General features: G+C 55.2%; 1 protein-coding gene across 4 annotated transcripts in view; it reads left to right on the plus strand.

Moving 5' to 3' along the window:
* Positions 1–20,159, plus strand: part of NEK6 (NIMA related kinase 6) — a 97,438-nt gene that overhangs the window by 37,436 nt on the left and 39,843 nt on the right. For all 4 annotated transcript variants that reach the window (XM_003911246.3, XM_009188125.4, XM_003911249.5 and 1 more), the window contains exons 2-3: positions 7,933–8,051; positions 18,966–19,106. In XM_003911246.3, the coding sequence (XP_003911295.1) occupies positions 7,962–8,051; positions 18,966–19,106 (231 nt within the window). In that variant the 5' untranslated portion in view covers positions 7,933–7,961. The remainder of the gene's footprint in view (positions 1–7,932; positions 8,052–18,965; positions 19,107–20,159) is intronic.

Raw genomic sequence — 20,159 nt, forward strand, 5'->3', positions numbered from 1 at the left:
CCTCTTTGTGGATGGGGACGTTTAAGGCTCAGGGAGGGGACGGGACTTCCCCAAGGTCCCATAAGAAGTGCCAAGACTATGGCCGGGCGTGGTGGCTCACGCCTGAAATCCCGGCACTTTGAGAGGCCAAGGTAGGAGGATCACCTGAGGTAAGGAGTTCGAGACCAGCCTGACCACCATGGCGAAACCCCGTCTCTACTAAAAATACAAAAATTAGCTGGGCGTGGTGTTGTGCGCTTGTCATCTCAGCTACTCGGGAGCCTGACTAGTGTGTTAGGTCCTCCCTGCCAGCCAGTCTGCCTGGGTGTGGTCGTCCTTCCAGCCCCTGGGCTTGCGCTGAGTTTCTTTCTGTAATTGCTTGGTCTGGCTGCTCTGAGAAGCAGGTTCAAATGACAGGAGAATCGCTTGAACCCAGGAGGCGGAGGTTGCAGTGAGCAGAGATCACACCATCGCACTCCAGCCTGGGTGACAGAGCAAGACTCCATCTCAAAAAAAAAAAAAAGAAAAATGAAGTGCTGAGATGAAGGAGGGCCCAGAGACGCGGTCCTGGTGGATGAGTGGGACTTTGCTCATTGAGAGGCACCAGTGGGTCTTTAGTCCAGGGCTGGTGCGTGGAATGACGTGGAAGGACCAGGTGCTGTGTCGCTGTGGAGGGGGGCCTGTCATTTAATATGGCTGCATATAGGGCCTGGGGGATATTGGGGGCAAATGCATGAGGGCAGGCTTGTGCCAGGTGGTCAGGGAATGGCTTCCTCCAGTGTGCGGACCTTGTGCTGTGGAGTTTCGGGAGAGATCTGCAGATTCAGGCTTGTGTGTTAGGAAAACCTTTCCATGGCGGGCCGGAGGTTGGGCTGGAGGGGAGTGTGGAGGCTGGAGGGGAGTTGGAGGCTGAAGGTGACTGTAGGGACAAGGCCAGCACAGGGTGGAGGCCCCGGGGTGAGTGAAGACATTTGGAGGAACAATGGGTGGGACTGGATGAAGACCGGGGTGGGTCCTGGAGGCTACAGCGGCCCTGTTTCTGGATAGGCACCACGTGGCCCCCAATCAGCTGGCCTCCCCGCCAACCTGAGGAAGGGGGCAGCGGGGAACCTGTCTGCATGGCCACCTTCCAGGAGTGGCTCATGGTCCTGCGTCCCTGCACCGTAGGGAAGCCAGGCTTCCGCTGGTCATGGAGCTGCAGAATCGGGGCGGGATGCTTGGCTTTGCGGGTGGAGGCTGAGGCGAGCGTGAAGGAACACAGGACCCAGCCGGAAACCAGACACCATCTGTGGCTTGTCCCCTCCAGCTCGACAGGCCCCCATGACTCTGGCCTGAGATCAGGCTGCTTCCTGTCAAGTGATGAATGGGCAACGTCTGCTTATCCTGAGACCAGACAAGAAGGGGGGCCGGGGCTGGGGAAGGGCCCAGCCGCCAGCGCCACAGCTCTGGGCCAGAATTCATTCATTCAGGCATTTATTCACACCCTCTTCCAAGGCAGTTCGGACCAAGGCAGACTTGGTTTCGAGTGTCAGTTCTGCCTGCCGCCTGCTGTGTGACCTGGCACCCGCCACTTAACCTGTCTGAACTTTGGTTTCTCCTCTGAACAATGTGGATCATAGCGGTGCCCGCCTAGGTGTCTGTAAGGGTGAACGAGGTACACGCAGCACTGGGCACCTGCCTGGCGCATGTGTGGTACATGCTGTGTTGGCGGGGGCTGTTATTCTGGTCCTCCCTGCCAGCCAGTCTGCCTGGGCGTGGCTTTCCTTACAGCCCCTGGGCTTGTGCTGAGTTTCTTTCTGTGATTGCTCAGTCTGGCTGGTCTGAGGAGCAGGTTCAAATGGCAGCTCTCTCCACTGTGTGGACTCAGCTTTGGCAAAAACCATGTTTCTCCTTGGAGCCTTAGTTTCCTCATCAGCAAAACAAGGGTGATGGCACTTTGCAGGTTTCTTGGGAGATGCCGTCTCACCCGTGGATGTTGGCTGATGTTGAAGTCGGTCCAGCCTTGACCCAGCCAGTGGCCAGGTGCAGTAAGCTGTCCTTGCCGAGCCTCCAATCTCCAGCTCCCTGGGGCACGTGTCAGTCAGCGGAGCCTCTGCAGGCTGACTGAAGGCCCCAGGCAGTGGGCATCCATCCTAAGCCCCTGCCACCAGGAGCCAGCTGGACCAACAGACATCGCCCCTGGTGCTGGCACTGGTGCTGCCAGTACCGTTCGCTCGGGGCAGAGAGAAAGCTGTGTGTGCCTGAGTGCGAAGCCACAGGGACGGCTTCCTGCTTTAGGGAAAACAACCTGTGTGAGGCTGTCCCCTCGGCTGGAGGCCCAGAGGAGGGGCCTCGCTCGGAAACTGCGGGGGAGTTCAGTGTCTGGCCGAGGCTGACCTCCAAGGCCAGGAGTGTGGTTCTCCCTGGGCTTGGCAACACCTGTCAGTCTGGGAGCCACAACTTCCTTTGCCACCTCTACCCTCTGCTTCAGTGGACAGAACGAGACCATGCCTGTGCTCAGAGCCTGGTGGGCATTAGCTGACCCCTGACCATGCCTGTGCGCGTGCACACACAGGAGCAGAAGAGGCAGGCAGGACACACACTGTTACCGCCTGCGGGGTTCAGAGCAAGGAGAGGTTAAGAGCCAGTATATGAATGCACTTCCGTGGACCGCGGTACACATGGATCCTTGCAAGCTCATGCCCCCAAACCTGCTCCAAGCGGGGTCCTTGGACAGAGCCCTCCTGGTGTCTGAGGTCGTGCTTCACTGGCCGGGCCACGATGAGCCACCGGTCTCCATGAAGTGTGGCATTTAGCAGGGGGCACAGGGGGGACTTCCCCTAGGTGAAGTTTCCAAAAATTCAGAGGCAAGGGCCGCATGACAGCCTTGGTCAGAAAGGCCACTTGGAACCTCAGAGCCAGCCCATTACAGCAGCCGATCCCTTCCTGCAGGTGCCTGGATTAAACCCAAGTGCTCATGTCTCCCTAGGGTCACAGCCCACATTAGTGAGAGCCTCACCATGGCCGGGCAGGGCGCAGTACAGCGGTGGGCTTTGCTTCGTCAGCCACGGCTCACGAAGATGATGAAGATGTTTGCTCCAGAGCAAACATGGCCTAAAGAGGCCATGCAGCGTAGGACATAGAGCAGCCATCTTGGGTCCAGCAGCCCCAGCTCTGTCACTTACCAGCTGCGTTACCCAGGGCAGGGGCGACCCTGGGCAAGTCCCTGCCTCAGTCCCCGTGTCTGTCACATGGAGGTGATCACTTCTCCATTGTACAGCGAGGGTAGCTTCAATAGCTAAGTAGCCTCATAGCTAAAGCCTCAGAGGTCCCTTCCCATGTGCCAGGCTCTGTGCTAAGGAGTTTACAGTGACCCTAAGAGGACGATCTGACTGTTAGCCCGTTTTCCAGATGAAGAAACTGAGACACAGCGTGGTTAGATGAAACCAGGCCAGGACCTGGACGCCCGCAGTCCAGCTCCCCACCAGCCTCACTGAACCCTGAGGCTCCTCCCAATCTGGTCCCTAGGTGCCTGGGGACACACAGCAGGCGGCAGCCTATTGTTGTTCAAAGCCAGGAACCGGAGCTGGGACGCCTCACTGTGCAGCTATCCACAGTGCCTTGCAAATGCAGGGCCGTTGCTTGAGGCAGAAGAAAAGCCCTCTTTGAGGTGGTGTTCAGTGTGGCCTGCGGCTCTGGGTCTTGCATTCCATGGATTTTTGGCCCCTGACTTGGGCTTGGCAGCCACTACCTCATTGTTCTGCAGCTTGGCAGGAGCCGCGGGATCCCAGGGACAGGCAGTCCCCAGTGTTACCCGGAGGTGCCTGCACACATGTGCTCAGGGTCTTTTCCCTGCTCCCTGTGGCTCGTCCTTCCACGTACCCTTTGCCTTGGTCTTTCTGCATCTGGGCCCCCTAAGAAGCAGTTTCTGGCAGGAATTTCCAGAGCAAAGGGCTTGGGTTTCTGTTGGGGAGTGGACCAATAGAACAAAATGCCTAAAATCCAATACCCATGGAGAGCCCCAAGAGGCAGTGGGTTCCTTGGAACAAAGACGGGGTTTAGAGTCACTGAGAGCTGGATTTGAATCCTTTCTCTGCAGCTTATTAGCCTAATGGTATCGAGCCTCGTCTCTCTGAGCCTCGGTTTCCCCATCCATAAAATGGGTCTACTAACAGCCCCGAGGGTGAATGGGAAAGACCTGGCTCACATGAACCCTCATCCCTTCCTTTCTCCCTTCCTCCTTTCCCCTGCACCTTCCTGCCTCCTTCCCCTCAGCAGGTGCCCTCTCTGGCTGTCAGTGAGCAGGGGCTTGCAGAGTCCTCCGTGGCTGCTGCTTTCCTAGAACAAGGAACATCAGCACCCACTGGCTCCTCCCTGGAGGCTAACGGTGCCGCAGGTTCCATTAGGTTCTGGACAGAGCAGCTTGTAATGACTGGGGTTTGGCAGCAAAGGCAGTGTAGACAGTGGTGCTGCATCAGCTTTCTGTGGTCAGTGGGGCAGAGTCTCTGGGGGCTCCAGCCCCTGGGGACCCTGTGGGGGAAATGGGCCCTTGTGGTCCGCCAGCCCTGAGATCACCCCTGTGCATCAGCAGCACAGGCCCCATTCTCAGGTGGAGAGAGGGCCCATTCTGGGTGGAGCCGACTGGAAAGCTGATGGAGTTGTCGTGTAAGACCTGTGGGGAGTGCAGTGCCGTAGTTTTGGACAAAGATGCAGTTGTCGGTTCAAGTCCTGGCTCCTCTTGCCTGTGATCCATGGGACCCGGGCAAATCTCTTAACCTTTTCGTGCCTCAGTTTTCTCATCTGGAAAATGGGACCATAATGGCCCTTACCTCATGGGGTTGTTGACAAAATTAGATGGGCTAATAGAGGTGAAGAGTGTAGGACAGGGCCCAGCGTGATCAGGGCCCTGCAATTATTAGCTCTTATTCCTGGTCCCCCTTGCACTGCTCCTGGAGCCCTGCCTGTGTGAGGCCACAGGTGAGCTCCTGAGGGTGTGCAGACCACGGCCTCTGGCCACAGCTGTTGGAGAATGCGGTCAGCGCCACGTGGGGAGGGCAGGAGTGACATTCCCAGGCACCTGCTAGGCTCCCCCGCAGTGGGATTTGCCCAGGGTCTCAGCTGGTGAGTGACAGGGTCGAGATTCACTGCCAAGGTTTCCTGTACATGGGAGGCCCCAGGGCAGGTGGGCAGGTAAGCCGATGTGTGTGTGGGTCTCGCAGGGGTGACCTGTGGGCTGAGCCTGGTGCCTTCTGAGATAAAGGTGGAACCTTCTCACTGAAGACAGTTCTCCACCCTTTCCCTGGAGGTCTCCCTAAGGGCAGAGGACAGTGAACATGTCACCTTGGGGGTTCTGGGGCTGCAGCCGGAAACAGCTGCAGAGCCTACAGGAGGCTCTGTTTTATCTTCAAATTCATGCGCATTTTACATTCTGCTCCCTCTCGTGTTTCCGCCTAACAAAGATGCCTGGAGAAGGTGCTCCATGTTTATCTGTTTGTCCTGAGGCTCTTCATACCCTGGGTCTTCCACTGTGTCATCTGGGGATGTCACCTGCTCCCCAGTACAGGAACTCAGCACAAATGGTGGAGACACTGAGGGTGCCACGGTCCCATCTGCATTTGAGGGCTTGGCAGGGAGAGCACTGAGCGCTGGGAGACCCAGATGGGAGATGAGGCCCGTGCTGAGGCAGAGGCAGAGGCAGAGGTGGGGAGGGAAGAGGCAGGTGCACCCATAATGCCCCTCCATGTGACACTGATCTGACAGTGCTCTGTGAGCACAGAGTAAAAAGACAGCAAGAGACCTACTGATTGATCTGTCCACACTGGGATGAACCACATCAAATGGCCGAGTCTGTGGGTCAAAGTTGGTTGAGTTTCTGCAGCTGCCCAAGCAGGAGACTGTATGAGCCAGGCTTGGCAGGACTTGCAGCCAGCGAGGGCCCCCCGACCCTGAGTTGGGCGTGTTCTGCAGTCCATACCATCCACTTCCCTGCGGTCTCACGTCCTGTAATCTATCTTGAGAGAGCAGGTTTACCCCAGAACAGCCTGTGGAAGGTGTGGGGCAGGGAAGGGAGCTGGGCCGCCCTGAGGATACAGAGGGAGAAGGGTGCTGGGAGTCAGCCTGCAAGTTCTGGGGAGCCTCAGGGTGCTTTTGAGGGCACAACTTGGGAGGCCCAGCTCAGCGGGCGAGTTAGGGTTTGGTGGACATCCTTTGAGCCTGAGAGGTCTGGTTGGTCAACCACTGTAGCTGGAAACAGACTACAGTGGGGAGGAAGGAAGAGTGACTCGCACCCCAAGACACAGTGGCTGGACCTCTCGGAGCTGGCTGTGACAGCCCGGCGGGTGTTGATGCCTTTCCCACCTCCTGGAACACCCCCGTGTTAATGGGGGCGTGGGTCTACCCGGGAGGGAGTGGCAGGGCTGCTGGTCCAGCAGACTCGGGGAAGACTCTTGGTTTGGAATTTGACTGGGGCGTAGGTGACCAGGTGAGACAGCAGAAGGTGGGGTCTGTCTGGAGAGAGATGACATCTTCGGCTGGGTCCTCCAGAAGCCAAACCTGAGATGGGGATATGTAGGCGTGGGATGTATGAAGTGCCCCTGGGGGAACCACTCAGGGAGGAGGGAGGGCACGGCCAGGAATGGGCAGGAGACGGACCAAAGGTTCCATCTCAGACAAAACCCGCTGACCACGCCAGGGGCTCTGGGATGCGAGTCACAGCTTGGAGGGCCCCGACCTGAGACAGGGGACTGGCTTTCATGCTCAGTCCCTTAGCTGTTGAATAAGGGCCACTGCAGGGGGCCCCTCCGTTCCTCAGGACTTCTGATTCTCCAGGGGTACAGCGGAGCTGCTCTGGGAGCCTAGGCCAGGCCTCGAGGGGTTCTGCCTAGGATGTGGTCACACGAGAGGTGCCCTCGGGACATCCAGGGCTTGTCGGGGAGGAGGAGCAGCGGCCAGGAATGGGGGCCTCACCACTTGGTGATCTAGTGCCTTTCATGCACGCCACGTGGGAGCCCTGGCACACAGGAGGTGCTGCAGAAATGCTTGTGAGGCGAGCGCAGATCTCTCCTCCCAGGGAGGAGGAGGGCTTTCCCCCTGGCATCAGGAAGGATCCCGGTGGCTAGGTCATGCAGCTTCTGTGCACATAACCTCAGACCCTGCCCCGGAAGCACTTGTCTGATGGTGGAGGCCAGAGGCCAAAATATTGGAGGAGATGCTCCGATGGCCTTGAGCTCAGGACTGGGCACCTAGTGGGTACTTAACCAGGGACCTGTGGCTGCTGTGACTACCTGTGACCAGCATCTCTGACTCTCCCAGGGCAGCACAAGCCCTGGAGGCTGAGGAGGGGCTGTTCCTTTGCACAGAGGTCTAAGTAGGACGGCAAACAGGACCTCTTGACCCTGGCCTTCCCTGTGTCACACGTGTGGTGCGCCAGGGCCCAGCCAGGACAAGGACATGGGCTCCTTCCCGGAGCTGCTGTCTGCAGCCTGATCAAGGCCTTTCTCTTCTGAGCACCCAGGCTGCCAGCGTGGGTATAGGTGAGGGTGACAATGGGGGATAGGGGTACAGAACTGCTCCTCAAGAAGCAGGGGCAGTGCTGTGGAAAGAACAAGCCTTTGGACTCCAGCAAATGTGGGGTTGAATCCGGTGTCTTCCTTCCTGGCCTTGGGGGCTGCTGATGGACATTTACCTGCCTGGTAACGTGGGCAGCATGGGGTGCACAAGGCAGTTCAGAAACCTAGAAGTTTCTTCCTTCCGGTGGGAATAATCCTAGTGACTTAGGACAGTCTAACAGAGGGCGACTGTGTCACCCGGGGATGTCCAGCTGTAGCCCTGCCACTTCAGAGCTGGGTGGCCGTGGGCAAATTACTAAACGGCTTTGCACCTCAGCTCACGCGTCTGTGAAATGGAGTGAGCAAAAGTCCCTCCTGCTTCTGAGGGTCTCAGAGAAAGTGACCAGGCCGCTGTTTTCTGTTGCAGCTCGTGCCCTTGTGAGGCTGGCATGCAGGATGGCAGGACAGCACGGCCACATGCCCCACGGAGGGAGTTCCAACAACCTCTGCCACACCCTGGGGCCTGCGCACCCTCCTGACCCGCAGGTAAGCCCCTCACCTTTGTCTGCAGCGCACTGAAGATTCCCCAAGGAATACAGATCCCTGAGCCTCCTTTGTCCAAACTCCTCCTGGTGGAAACCCTTCAGCTTCCTGAAACAGAACCTCTTCTTGAATGCTTCCAGTGATGGGGAGCTCACTACCCTATCTACTGAGCTCATCACTGAATTCAGTAATACTCAGAGAAGCCTCCTCTGCCAAACTCTAGGCTGGGACCCTGGACTCTAATCATGCCCCTGGGTGTTCCGAGTGGATGGAACAGCTTTATCTCAGGGATCAGCATGGTTGGAAGGGTACAGAGGGTACTGTGGAGGCCCTGAGGGACTCAGAGCAATGGGCTGACTGTCCTGAGGGTCAGAAAATTCTTTCTTACAGTGAGCCAACATTGCCTCCCATTTTGGTCTTAACTGTGTTTCAGTCCCTTTCAGCGTTTGGGAGAACACTGGCTTCTTAACGCCTGCCTCACGCTCTCTGTAGATACCTTGGAGAACCGGGCAGCCTTCAGGAGCTTTTCTGAAGGTGACTTCTAGGTTTCTGAACTGCCTCGTGCACCCCATGCTGCCCGGGCCTGGCACTCCCTCCCTGGCCCCTCTTCCAAGTCAGTGCAAATGCTGCTCGCTCTGGGGAGACCTCCACCTCCACCCTGCTGTCTGCTCTGGGGCTGCCCGCACACCTTGTCCACACACCTGGGTGATGGCCGTGATCACATACATCTCACTGGGGCACTAGTTCCTGGGTCTGCCTCACTTTCTAGACAGAGAGCTCCCCTGGAGCGGGGCTTCGCTGGTGGCACCATCCCACGCCGGGCACAGAGAGGCCCTGCATGCTCGCTGAGTTAAGGAACTGTGGACGCGTGTGCGGCGTACCCACGTAGGATGGGGCTGTGTGCAAGACACACTCAGGTCTGCTGTTAGGCAGCACACAGCCTCATGGGAGAGGAAGATACGGAACTGAGCAGAAGAACCTTGCGGGCCTAGGGAGCCCAGCACGGCACCTGATCCGGGGCCAGAGAGGCGTCCTCACGGAAACGGCATGCAAAGGCCTGGAGGGGACAGAGAGCTTGTCTGGACAGGTTGACCGAAGCCAGATCCTGGAAGGTCCTGTGGCCAGCTTAGAATGATGAGAAGTTCTCTTACGTGGTGTTGGCTTTTTGTCCAAAGGATGTGAGACCTAAATTCAGGGGAGGCTCAGAGATAGCCACCCTCCTGAGCCATGGTCTTGGTCTTGGTCATAGCTTCTTATTAAGCCTAATCCCTCTTGGAAGACTTCAGATTGACTGATGTTTGACCTCAATGGCAAGGTCGCCATGTATAGTTGTACAGGTTATGCACTGCACGAAGCTTCTGGGCTAAGGAGGCAGATAGGTCTGAAATCCTTCTCCTGTGCTTGCATTATCACCAAGCCATGCTCCGTGGTGGACAGCTACATCAGCCCAAGGAGGGCAGTGATGCTGCAGATTCACACAGAGGCGACACGTGAGCTAGTGGACGCTGCGTTTGTGTGTGTCTCTGGTGGGGGGGTGTGTATATGCATACACACAAGCATGCAGAGGGTCCAAGGGGCATCTATGCTATTTTTACTCATGCAAGGGCCCATTTCCTAGGTAGAATTTGGGGAGGCAGGTCCCAGAAAGCTGGGAAGCCCCAGGACACTGTGGGTCCCGAGTCTACCAGGACATGGTGCTGATGGCTGGGGGCAGCAGGGCCTCCTCGGGTAATGTAGCAATTTGTCATATTAAGTCATTCACTAACAATTGAATCCCCCTTGATTAATCTCCCAGAATTAGCCAGTTGCATTTCGAGCAATTAGGGTTAATTACAACCTCATTTGGCAGAGGAGAGGGCCCCGTAATTATTTCACGAACAAGGCGAAGAGGCGGTGGGCTGCGGTGGCGGCATTCACGACGTCTCGTTGCACATGTTGGAGAGGGTAATGACATAGTTAAGTGTAATTAGATACGATTACTCAGAGCTGGGCTGCTCTGGGCAGCGGCTGTCGGGCAACGATGCCCCCAGTCCCACCAGCATCTGGCTGGGTTTGCAGAATGGGGACGCAAGGCCACCCATGTGCTGCGGCAGCTCCAGGTTGGGATGGGAATGGAGGACTTTCTCCTCGGCTCCTGAAGCCCTGGGGTAACACTGTCTGGGGAGACATCCTGGCCGTGTCTCGTCTGTTTCAGGACATAGAAACACCTTGAATTAATGGGCCAGGCATTTTCCTTAATAGCAGGAGGCACCGCTGCTTCCCTGAAACCGTCCTCAGAGGAAGGAGCCGGGCTCAGAATGCTTTGATGTGGGCCAGGCTGGTTCCGTACCCAGCTCTCCATCTCTCATTAGCCGGTGAGACTGGGAAAGCGACCTCTCTGAGCCTCAGTTTCCTCATCTATAAAATGGGATAATAATATTATCTCCCTCATGAGGCGGCTGGGAAGACTAAGCGAGATAGTTACTGTAAACATCCAACACGGCACCTCACGTCGTGGGTATTGAGGAAATGTTATGTCATGGATCTTATATTTTAAAAATCATTTCTGTTTTCATAGCTAAAGACCTCCGAGCTGGATAATACCCCCAGTGTAGAAAGAAAGAAACTACAAACACCCGAACTGTGGTTTTTGTTAACCTTCTATGCCCGAGGCTAGTGGCTTGTTCTTTTCAGGAAGCTTTCTAGCCTTGAGAGCCAGCAGCAGTGAAAAAATATTTGCTGAACGCGGCAGAACCATATATGAAATTCATATATACTTAGGAAAGCTGAACATGCTTGCTTTTATAGAGGTTTCTAATGAATGAATGAATGGAATTGAGGAAAGAAGCTTAAAAGGCCTCATGCTTTTTAGATTTTACCAATTTGCTGCAGAGAGCTTTCATTGGGAATGAAGTGTAAGCCTCAGCCGACACACTATGAATCACATGAATTTCCAAGAAGGGGAAAGGTATTCTTGCCTGAGAAAGCCCCAGCTAATGTGTCTTCTGTCTGGAAAGTCTTTGCAAACCCGCTTGGGATGTGCCAAGTTCAGTTATATTTGGGCGCTCTTCCAAGAGAACTTTGCAGGGGATGGGGTCAGCTCTTTCTAGGTGTGCATTGCACAGGCCGAAATCTTTGTCAAAACCTTCCCAAAGCAGTGATGCTAGTTGGTTAAGGTTTAATGACCAAATATCAACGGCTATTAAAATTAAGTTAGTGGAGCCAGGCATGGTGGCTCATGCCTGTAATCCCAGCACTTTGGGAGGCCAAGGTGGGTGGATCACCTGAGGTCTGGAGTTCAAGACCAGCCTGGCCAACATGGTGAATCCCCGTCTCTACTAAAAATACAAAAATTAGCTGGATGTGGTGGTGCTCACCTGTAATCTCAGCTACTCGGGAGGCCGAGGCATGAGAATCGCTTCAACCCGGGAGGCAGAGGTTGCAGTGAGCCGAGATTGCACCATTGTACTCCAGCCTGGGCAACAGAGTGAGACTCCATCGCAAAAAATAAAAATTTAAAAAAAAAAATTCCGTGTCTGCTAACTGTTGTCAATTCAGCAAGCGTTTGTTTTGTTTCTGCCATGGGAGGTGCCCAGTGCCTGCCTTTGAGGGGCTCCCAGTCTACTGAGAAGCTCTGCGTGGAAGCTCCCCGGGAGGGATGGACAGATGCTGGGAGAGCCCAGAGAATGGGGAGGCCAGTTCTGCTAGATGGATGGTAAGGAATTTGTGGGGGGACAGAGAGAGGCCCCAGACCTGAAGGTGCATGGTCAATCAGGTTAGAGAAGGTGTTGAAATACCCATGCTTACATAAGGTAAAAGAATAGTGTTTATGAAGGTCTCAAATCCATGCTATCTCATTTGAAATTGAATCTGTAGCAAATGAGTCCATTATGGGTTTTCAGGTGGCAAGGGGGTGCTTGGGTTGGGTTCCAGATAGATCACTGGTGGCTTGTGCTCAAGGCTCAAGGAAGGTGAAAATAGGGAGGTGAGGAGACCCCTTCTTCACTAGGCGAGATGATGCCTCATGGGGCTGCAGCACTGGGGGCTGGACATGGGGAGAGAGGGTTCCAGAGACTTACAGGGGAAAGCAGCCGCACTTGGTAGTGGAAGAGATGAGGGAGAGGGGGTGTCAGGGGTGGCAGCTGGATCTCTTTGTGGTTTCGTCCTTCATGTCTTTGCTTGTGAGTCATCGGAGCTGGTTCCAGATCATCTTTCGTATGTTTAAGCTTAGCCTTTTCCAGACTCAGTTAATGAGAATTGTCCTGGGGGAACCACAGTGATTTAGATCGTTTTGGGTTTTGTTATTAGGAATCTTCCATATGATGGGCATTGGCTCACTGATCCCATGAGCCAATGGCCCACGGAGTGCGGTGCAGACATCTAAGCTGAGCCAGTAATGGTGGTGGTTGTACAAACGGCCCAGTGCCTGGGACTCATCTCATTTAGTACTCCGGCCGACTCAGAGGAGTTGCTTACTGAATGCTCCATTTTGCAGGGAAGGAAGCTGATGTCATAATCTGCCATCGCGCCATCAGGGGGCAGAGTTGGGATTGGGTCCAGGCCTGCGGGATCCCACAGTGCCCCTTCGGGCAGCTAGGTTCTTCGAAAGGGATGACTGGCTTTGGGTCTGAAGTTAGCCGGATCGTGAGGAGCTGAGCTGGACTGGCCTCAGAAGTCTGACAACGTGGACTCTTTGTAAATTGTGCCCTTTTGTGCAACACAGATTTAAAATATATCACTATATACGCATCTACCAAATCCATTAGAAGTTCCTTACCCATGGTGTCAGATGTCTTTAAAGGTGAAATTCGTTTATAAGAAATGTCATCCTGATGAAGTGTGCTTTTTAAAATCATAGAAACGGTTGCCTTAAAATTAATGATGCATTGCAAATATCAGGGAAAAAAGACCCATCCAGTGTAAAGATGATTAAAATTCAGGTCAGAAGTCTGACTTAGTCAGGCTAAATTTTTTAATGAGATTTCAGAAAATTAATTGGGCGAATGCATTTTTATTCTTTATAGCATGTAATTTTATGCTCCTGTTTAAAAAAAAAAAAAAAAGATTTGTCTATGGCTGAGGCTGATTGTGGTTCAAACATTTTAAACTCAAATTAGTGCAGGGTGGGGGGTGTTTGTGGCCTAATTTGATCTGACTTGGAGAAGAGAGCGTGGGTTTGTCAGAGCTTTCTGGGTGAGGGTAGCTATAGTGGTCTGAGACATTGTCCCCGCCCCCCAGTCTCCCAGTCATGCATTGCCTCTTCCTGAGAAAGCCAGCGACATTTCTTGGGAGGTGGGATTGGGGTGGTGGTGGCTCCGAGACCTCAGCCGTCTCATTGGCTCCTGCTCGCCAGTTTCCTGCTGCTCCCCAGGGCCCTTGTTCCAGTGGTCCCTCCATCCTCCTCCTCTCAAATCCCATGTGCCTGCCCCAGGCAGCTCAGGCCTCCTGCCTCGTGCCCACGGTGACAGGCAGCACAGTGAGTGGTGATGCTGCAGGGTTAGCCTCCCTGTCCCCCAGCCCCTCGACCCGTCTCCTCTGCCTTTGTGGGAGAGCAGAGGGCCCCCGTGCCCTGGCGGAGGGGCCCGAGGAGTCAAAAGTGATCTCTATGGCGTTGCCCCACAGCGCAGCCCTGGAAGGGAGGCTGAGGGCCGCTCTTGCCTAGCACGGTCCCTTGACATATGGTCCTGGGTGACAGAGTCGCAGGGTTGTGTCTTTTACCCGTCCGCAGGTGCATGTCAGCCCCACGGCCTAACTGCAGCCCCCAAGGTTACTGCCAGCCCCCGGGTCGGCAGACCTCTGAGGGATGGGAACGGCAGGGCGATGATATCAACAGCCGAGAACCTGCGGGCTTGTCCACTGCTCCCCAGGGAAGCAGGTGCCACCCCTAGGCCCATTCGACAGTCACCGTCACCACAGCAGCTGGAGAATGACATGTCCCAGCACCTAGTGCCAGGCCCTCTTCCAAGACCTTGCATTCACTCATCCATGTAACCCCCAGCAGCCGCCTGAAGGGGGTACTGTTATGATTTCAACTATACGGAAGAGGAAACTGAGGCCCAGAAGGCTCACCCAAGGCCCACAGCCAGGAAGTGGCGGAATTGAGGTTTGAGCCCGTCTCCATGCGCCAGCATTGGAGTCTCAACATCAGAGCCAGAGCAGTGGTTACCCCTCTCCCAACTTGTGCCCTGGGGTGCGGTTGGGGGTGTTATTTTCCCCAGAAGCCAGAACAGGGTTTCACACAGAGCAGGGACAGTGAGCAACAAAAACCAGTTTTCTGGGCTGGGTGCGGTGGCTCACGCCTGTAATCCCAGCACTTTGGGAGGCTGAGGGTGGTGGATCACCTGAGGTCAGGCGTTCAAGATGAGCCTGGCCAACATGGTGAAACCCCATCTCTACCAAAAATACAAAAAAAATTTAGCCAGTTGTGGTGGTGGGCGCCTGTAATCCCAGCTACTCGGGAGGCTGAGGCAGGAGAATCGCTTGAACCCGGGAGGCGGAGGTTGCAATGAGCCGAGATTGCGCCACAGTGCTCCAGCCTGGGCAACAAGAGCAAAACTCTGTCTCAAAAAAAAAAAAAGCAGTTTTCTGAAAGACCATCGAGGTGGTCGGTCATTAGTCAGCAGTGATCACATTTGGGGCCACCCTGGGCACACTGTTCTGGAGCCAGCCCCATGCCTGTCTCGCAGTTTAGAGCCACACAGACATTTATCACCAACATCATCTCCGGAGTCCTCAGAGAAATCCTGGAGCCAGTGTCCCTGTGTGTGGATGACCAGCCCAGGATCACTTGGCTGCAGGGGCAAAAGTGGAACTTGCGGGGGGCTGACCCAGGAGGGGAGGGAGGTCTTGGAGGTGGCAACAGAGAGCAGCCAGGCCTTCCAGGCCAAGAACACAGTGTTCACCCTTTCCCTTCTGCTGAGAACCCCCAGGTGCACCAGGGCCAGGACTCTGCCACCCAGGCAGCTGCCCCCAGGAGACTGGTGTCCTGAGGTGCCCCACACCTGAGCAGAGGCCACCCTGGGAACAGGGTCCCATGGCAGCCCTGGGAGTGCAGTGGTGTCCCAGAGCCTGCTGGACCATGCCCCTAACACACGTGCTGCCATCTAGGAAGCTGCCCCACCAGAGGAGCTGGCCTCTAATTGGGTTGGATGGGCTGTGACAAGAAATGCAAATCTGGGTCATCCATATGCATGTGAACAGCTGGAGCCTCAGCCACCTCCACCCACATCCACTAGGAGCTTTGACCCCACTGTGGAACTGCACAGTGTAGCCTCCCAGGACGGGCAGTGTTGGGAACCCCGGCCAGACTCCCACTAGTCACAGTGAGAAGCCTGGTCTCCCCAGGGCAAAGACCTTCTGGGATCACTTCCTCTAAACCCTTCACTGTGTCTGGGGGAAACTGAGGCCCAGGAGGGGAGGGAGCCTACCCCCATCACTGGCGGTGCAGCTGCCTCTAGATCTGACAGGGAGTTCCAGCCTGTTTCCTGGTTTGCGAGATGGGATTCATAACTCTTGCTTCATGAAGCTGTTAGGAGTTTGGAGACATAGAGCTGTCTAAGCAGCTGGAAGCTGGCACATAGTAGGCGTCTAATGCGCACCACCTCATGGTTATTTTTATGAGTACGTGCGATTCCTCTGAGTGCTCAGAAAGCTGCCCTGGCTGTTTCTGAGGGTGTGTGATTTCAGCTGCATTCCTAGAGGTGATGGCGTCTGAGTCACAGAGTCCCACTGTGCGCCAGGTCGTGTCGGGCGCATTCCATGTGTCATTCCACAAACATGCTCCAAGCAGTTGCTCTGGGCAGGTCAGAGCCTCAGTGCAGAGGACGTGGAAGGGACTAGACGGGCCCGCTTTTGAAGAGGCTGGTAGCGGGGCATGGGTCAGGGCTCAGGTAACTGAAAGAATGGAGGCTGGAGCAGGAAGTGGCAGTTCTGGCTGCTCAGGGGGTCTTGAGCGAAAAGCCGAGAAGAGATCTGAGCTGAGAGCCCACCCAATATGGAGCAAGGGCTTGGGCACCACAGTCCCCAGTCCTGGGGTCACATCCCAGCTCTGCTATTCTTCGCTGCCTGATCAGAACAGGTCACTGCTACCCCTCCAAGCCTCAGATTCCTGAAATGGGGACAGCAGTGAGGCCTACTTATAGGGTTGTTCTGAGTACCCAAAGAGTTGGCGCATGGGTGGTGTCTGCACACAGCCCAGCATGCAGTAGGTACTCAGGGATGCCTGCTCTTCTTAGGTTTGCCCTCCGTGTACAGGTGTATTTACCCAACAGACATTGGCACTTGGTGAAGAACTAGATGTACCATATGACCCAGCCATCCCATTGCTGGGTATATACCCAAAGGATTATAAATCATGCTGCTATAAAGACACATGCACACGTATGTTTATTGCGGCACTATTCACAATAGCAGACTTGGAATCAACCCCCATGTCCATCAGTGACAGACTGGATTAAGAAAATGTGGCACATATACACCATGGAATACTATGCAGCCATAAAAAAGGATGAGTCTGTGTCCTTTGTAGGGACATGGATGCAGCTGGAAACCATCATTCTCAGCAAACTGTCGCAAGAACAGAAAACCAGACACCGCATGTTCTCACTCATAGGTGGGAACTGAACAATGAGATCACTTGGACTCGGGAAGGGGCCTATCACAGGGAGGGGAGGGAGGGATTGCACTGGGAGTTATACTTGATGTAAATGACTAGTTGATGGGTGCTGACGAGTTGATGGGTGCAACACACCAACGTGGCACAAGTATACATATGTAACAAACCTGCACGTTATGGACATGTACCCTAGAACTTAAAGTATTAAAAAAAAAAAAAAATCATCATCTTCCTCTTCCAGCAGCCCTCCAGGTCGGGTCCCCCAGCAGGACCCACCATGAGAGGTAATTAGGCCTCGAGGCTTCCAAGTCAAGGTTGGCCCAGCCCTCACCTTGCTGTGTGCCGTGAGGCCTGGACTCCCATCACTCACTCCCACAGGAGGGTGTTCTGTAGAGTTCCCTCAGCCAAATCTGGAAGAGACATTTTCTTTTTTTTGAGGTGGAATCTCACTGTCGCCCGGGCTGGAGTGCAGTGGCACGATCTCAGCCAACTGCAACCTCCGCCTCCCAGGTTCAAGCAATTCTCCTGCCTCGGCCTCCCTAGTGGCTGGGATTTACAGGCACACACCACCACACCCAGCTAATTTTTGCAGTTTTACAAACATTTTTTGGCCAGGTTGGTCTCAAACTCCTGACCTCAAGTGATCCGCCCACCTCGGCCTCCCAAAGTGCTGGGATTACAGGCGTGCGCCACCACACTTGGCCTGGAAGAGACATTTTCACTTTACCTTTTTCCCTGCCTTTCCAGTGAGTTTCTATTTTTCATTAAGTCATGATTCAGGGTCCCAGAGTGGGGATCACCACGTAAGCAGGTTCCCCTCAGGCACCCTGGGAGAAGGACGGAGGAGAAGTCGATGGACCCAGCTTAGACCTGCCCAGGAAACGTGCCCCTGCTCCGCAGCCATCTCAGGCTGAGACCCAGGTGGTCCAGCCAGCAGTTCCTGGTGTTTCCGGGTGGGGAAGCAGCTGTCAGAAGGGCCAGTCCTGTAGTTCTCGGTTTGGTCTTGATGCCTTCCGCCAGGGTGCTGACTCCCAAAGACACCTCGGTGCAGCACCCAGCTCAGTGTGACCCTCAGCAAAGAGCCATTTCATGCTAGAAAGTTGAACTGCTGGTTCCTGCTTCAGTTGGGGCAGTGGCATGGAGCCGGGTGATGTGGGCATGGCTGGGCCCTCTGGGCCTCAGTTTCCTCATCGGGCAAATGGAGACACAACAGGGCCCATCTCACCATAGGGCAGCCCAGAGATGTGGCATCCTCTCCCCTTGTCTGTCTCCTCCTTCCCTGGCCCAGGGTTGGCGCCCCCTCCTGCCTTTTCTTGAGAGCTCACTGCACAGATGTCCCGGGGCCCTCCTGGCCACTGCGGCCTCACCTGGAGGCTCCATCCCTGGGCAGGTCCCAGCGCAGGATCACGTGTTCCAACGCTGGCCCCTGCTGAGTCTTTGTGGAGCTCTGGTTTCTTCCCGGCACCCTAAAAAAGTAGTTTATTTAAAGCATGGGCTCAGTGTGTAAGGCTGCACATTTTTTTGAGTGGGGGACAGAGTCTCCATTACCCAGGCTGGAGTGCAGTGGCATAATCTCTGCTCACTGCAACCTCTGCCTCCTGGGTTCAAGCAATTCTCGTGCCTCAGTCTCCCGAGTAGCTGGAATTATAGGCATGTGCCACCACACCCAGCTAATTTTTGTATTTTTAGTGGAGACGGAGTTTTGCCATGTTGGCCAGGCTGGTCTCGAACTCCTCACCTCAAGTGATCCGCCTGCCTCAGCCTCCCAGTGTGCTGGGATTACAGGCATGAGCCACCACATCTGGCCAAAGCTACAAATATTAACCTGCGTTTTCTTGTCTGAGATGGGGAACGGCTGCCCCAGGAGGGGAACTTACCATTTCTTACAGTGACCTGGGGCATTTGGCATGGTGGCCATGGGCTGGGGAGACCTGAGCTGCACCCGGCTTGCTGGACCCCAATTTGGGCATCAAGGATTCAGGAGAGGATGAGATGGGCAAGGCCCCTGGTCCCACGGAGCTAACCCCCGGGGATGGGATTCAGCGACAGCAAACAAGCAGTCAGATAATGAAGGCGGTGATAAGGGCAGTGGGGAGCGTGAACAGCCTCAGTTTTTCACCTGCAGTGGGGGTCCTTAAGGGGAACCAGGGACCCTGCGCAGAAAGCCCCTGGGGGTGCGCCTGGGAGGCTCTGAGAGCAGGGTTGGCAGCAGAGTCCCTCCTTCACCCTAAAGGGTGCTGTTGGGGTGCTGGGGCTCTAGGGGTCGTCCCCAGGCCTCTGCTCCAGCCTGGCTGCTCACGGAGACCCTCTGTCCCCTCTTCCAGAGGCACCCCAACACCCTGTCTTTTCGCTGCTCGCTGGCGGACTTCCAGATCGAAAAGAAGATAGGCCGAGGACAGTTCAGCGAGGTGTACAAGGCCACCTGCCTGCTGGACAGGAAGACGGTGGCTCTGAAGAAGGTGCAGGTGAGCTGATGACCCATGGGGTCAAACCTGCATCTCTGGAGGCCGTCTCTGCATCTGGACGGGGTGCCCGGGCCAGTCCCTTCTCTCCCCTCCTCTGTGAACGAGGGAAACAGCACCCAACTCACTGGGTTACAGGGAGAACCAGGTAGACGCCTGTTCACTGTGAACCACAAAGGAAAAGAAAAACAAGCATGCATTGAGCGCCTGCTGTGTACTGGGTCATGCAAGGAGCACATGGAGCCTGGCAACAGTCCCGTGGGTGGGGACTGTCATTTCATGTCTCAGATGAGGACAATCTCTCAGAATACCCCAGGGTCCCAGCGTGTCATGGGGGAGCTGAGGTTCAGACCATGTCCACTCATCCTTGCACCTGCGCTTGCTCCACAGTTGTGGGCTTCCCGCCTTCTGCGTCCCTCCTAAATGGAGGAAGTAGATCAAGCGGCAAAGTCAGGACGGGAGCCATGTCCACGGGAGCCGCTGGGCCCATCTGAACACGGCTTTGCTGGAGGAAATGGCTTCAAATCCTCCAGCAAAGCTTCCTAAGCCCCTTGATTTGCTTACTTGTCCTTAAAGAATGAGATTGAGAGCCTGGGCAGAGGAGGCCCGGGAGAGAGAATGGCGTCGGGGAAATTGGGAGAGAACACCAGTAGCTTCAGGGCGCTGGAGGAGCAGCGGGGTCCTCTGTCCAAAAAATGACCAGTTTCACTCTTGATCTTTTATTTTTTTTTTTGAGACAGAGTCTCAGTCTGTCACCCAGGCTGGAGTGCAGTGGTGTGATCAGCTCACTGCAACCTCCGCCTCCCGGGTTCAAGCGATTCTTCTGCCTCAGTCTCTTGAGTAGCTGGGACTACAGGCATGCACCACCACACCTGGCTAATTTTTATATTTTTAGTAGAGACGGGGTTTCACCATGTTGGCCAGGCTGGTCTCAAACTCCTGACCTCAAGTGATCCACCCACCTCAGCCTCCCAAAGTGCTGGGATCACAGGTATAAGCCCCCATGCCTGGCCCTCTCTCTCGATCTTCTGGGGAGGGGCTCACCTGGCCTCCCTG

Source organism: Papio anubis, chromosome 13, assembly GCF_008728515.1.
Source record: "Papio anubis isolate 15944 chromosome 13, Panubis1.0, whole genome shotgun sequence".
In the NCBI taxonomy this organism is placed as follows: Eukaryota; Metazoa; Chordata; class Mammalia; order Primates; family Cercopithecidae; genus Papio; species Papio anubis.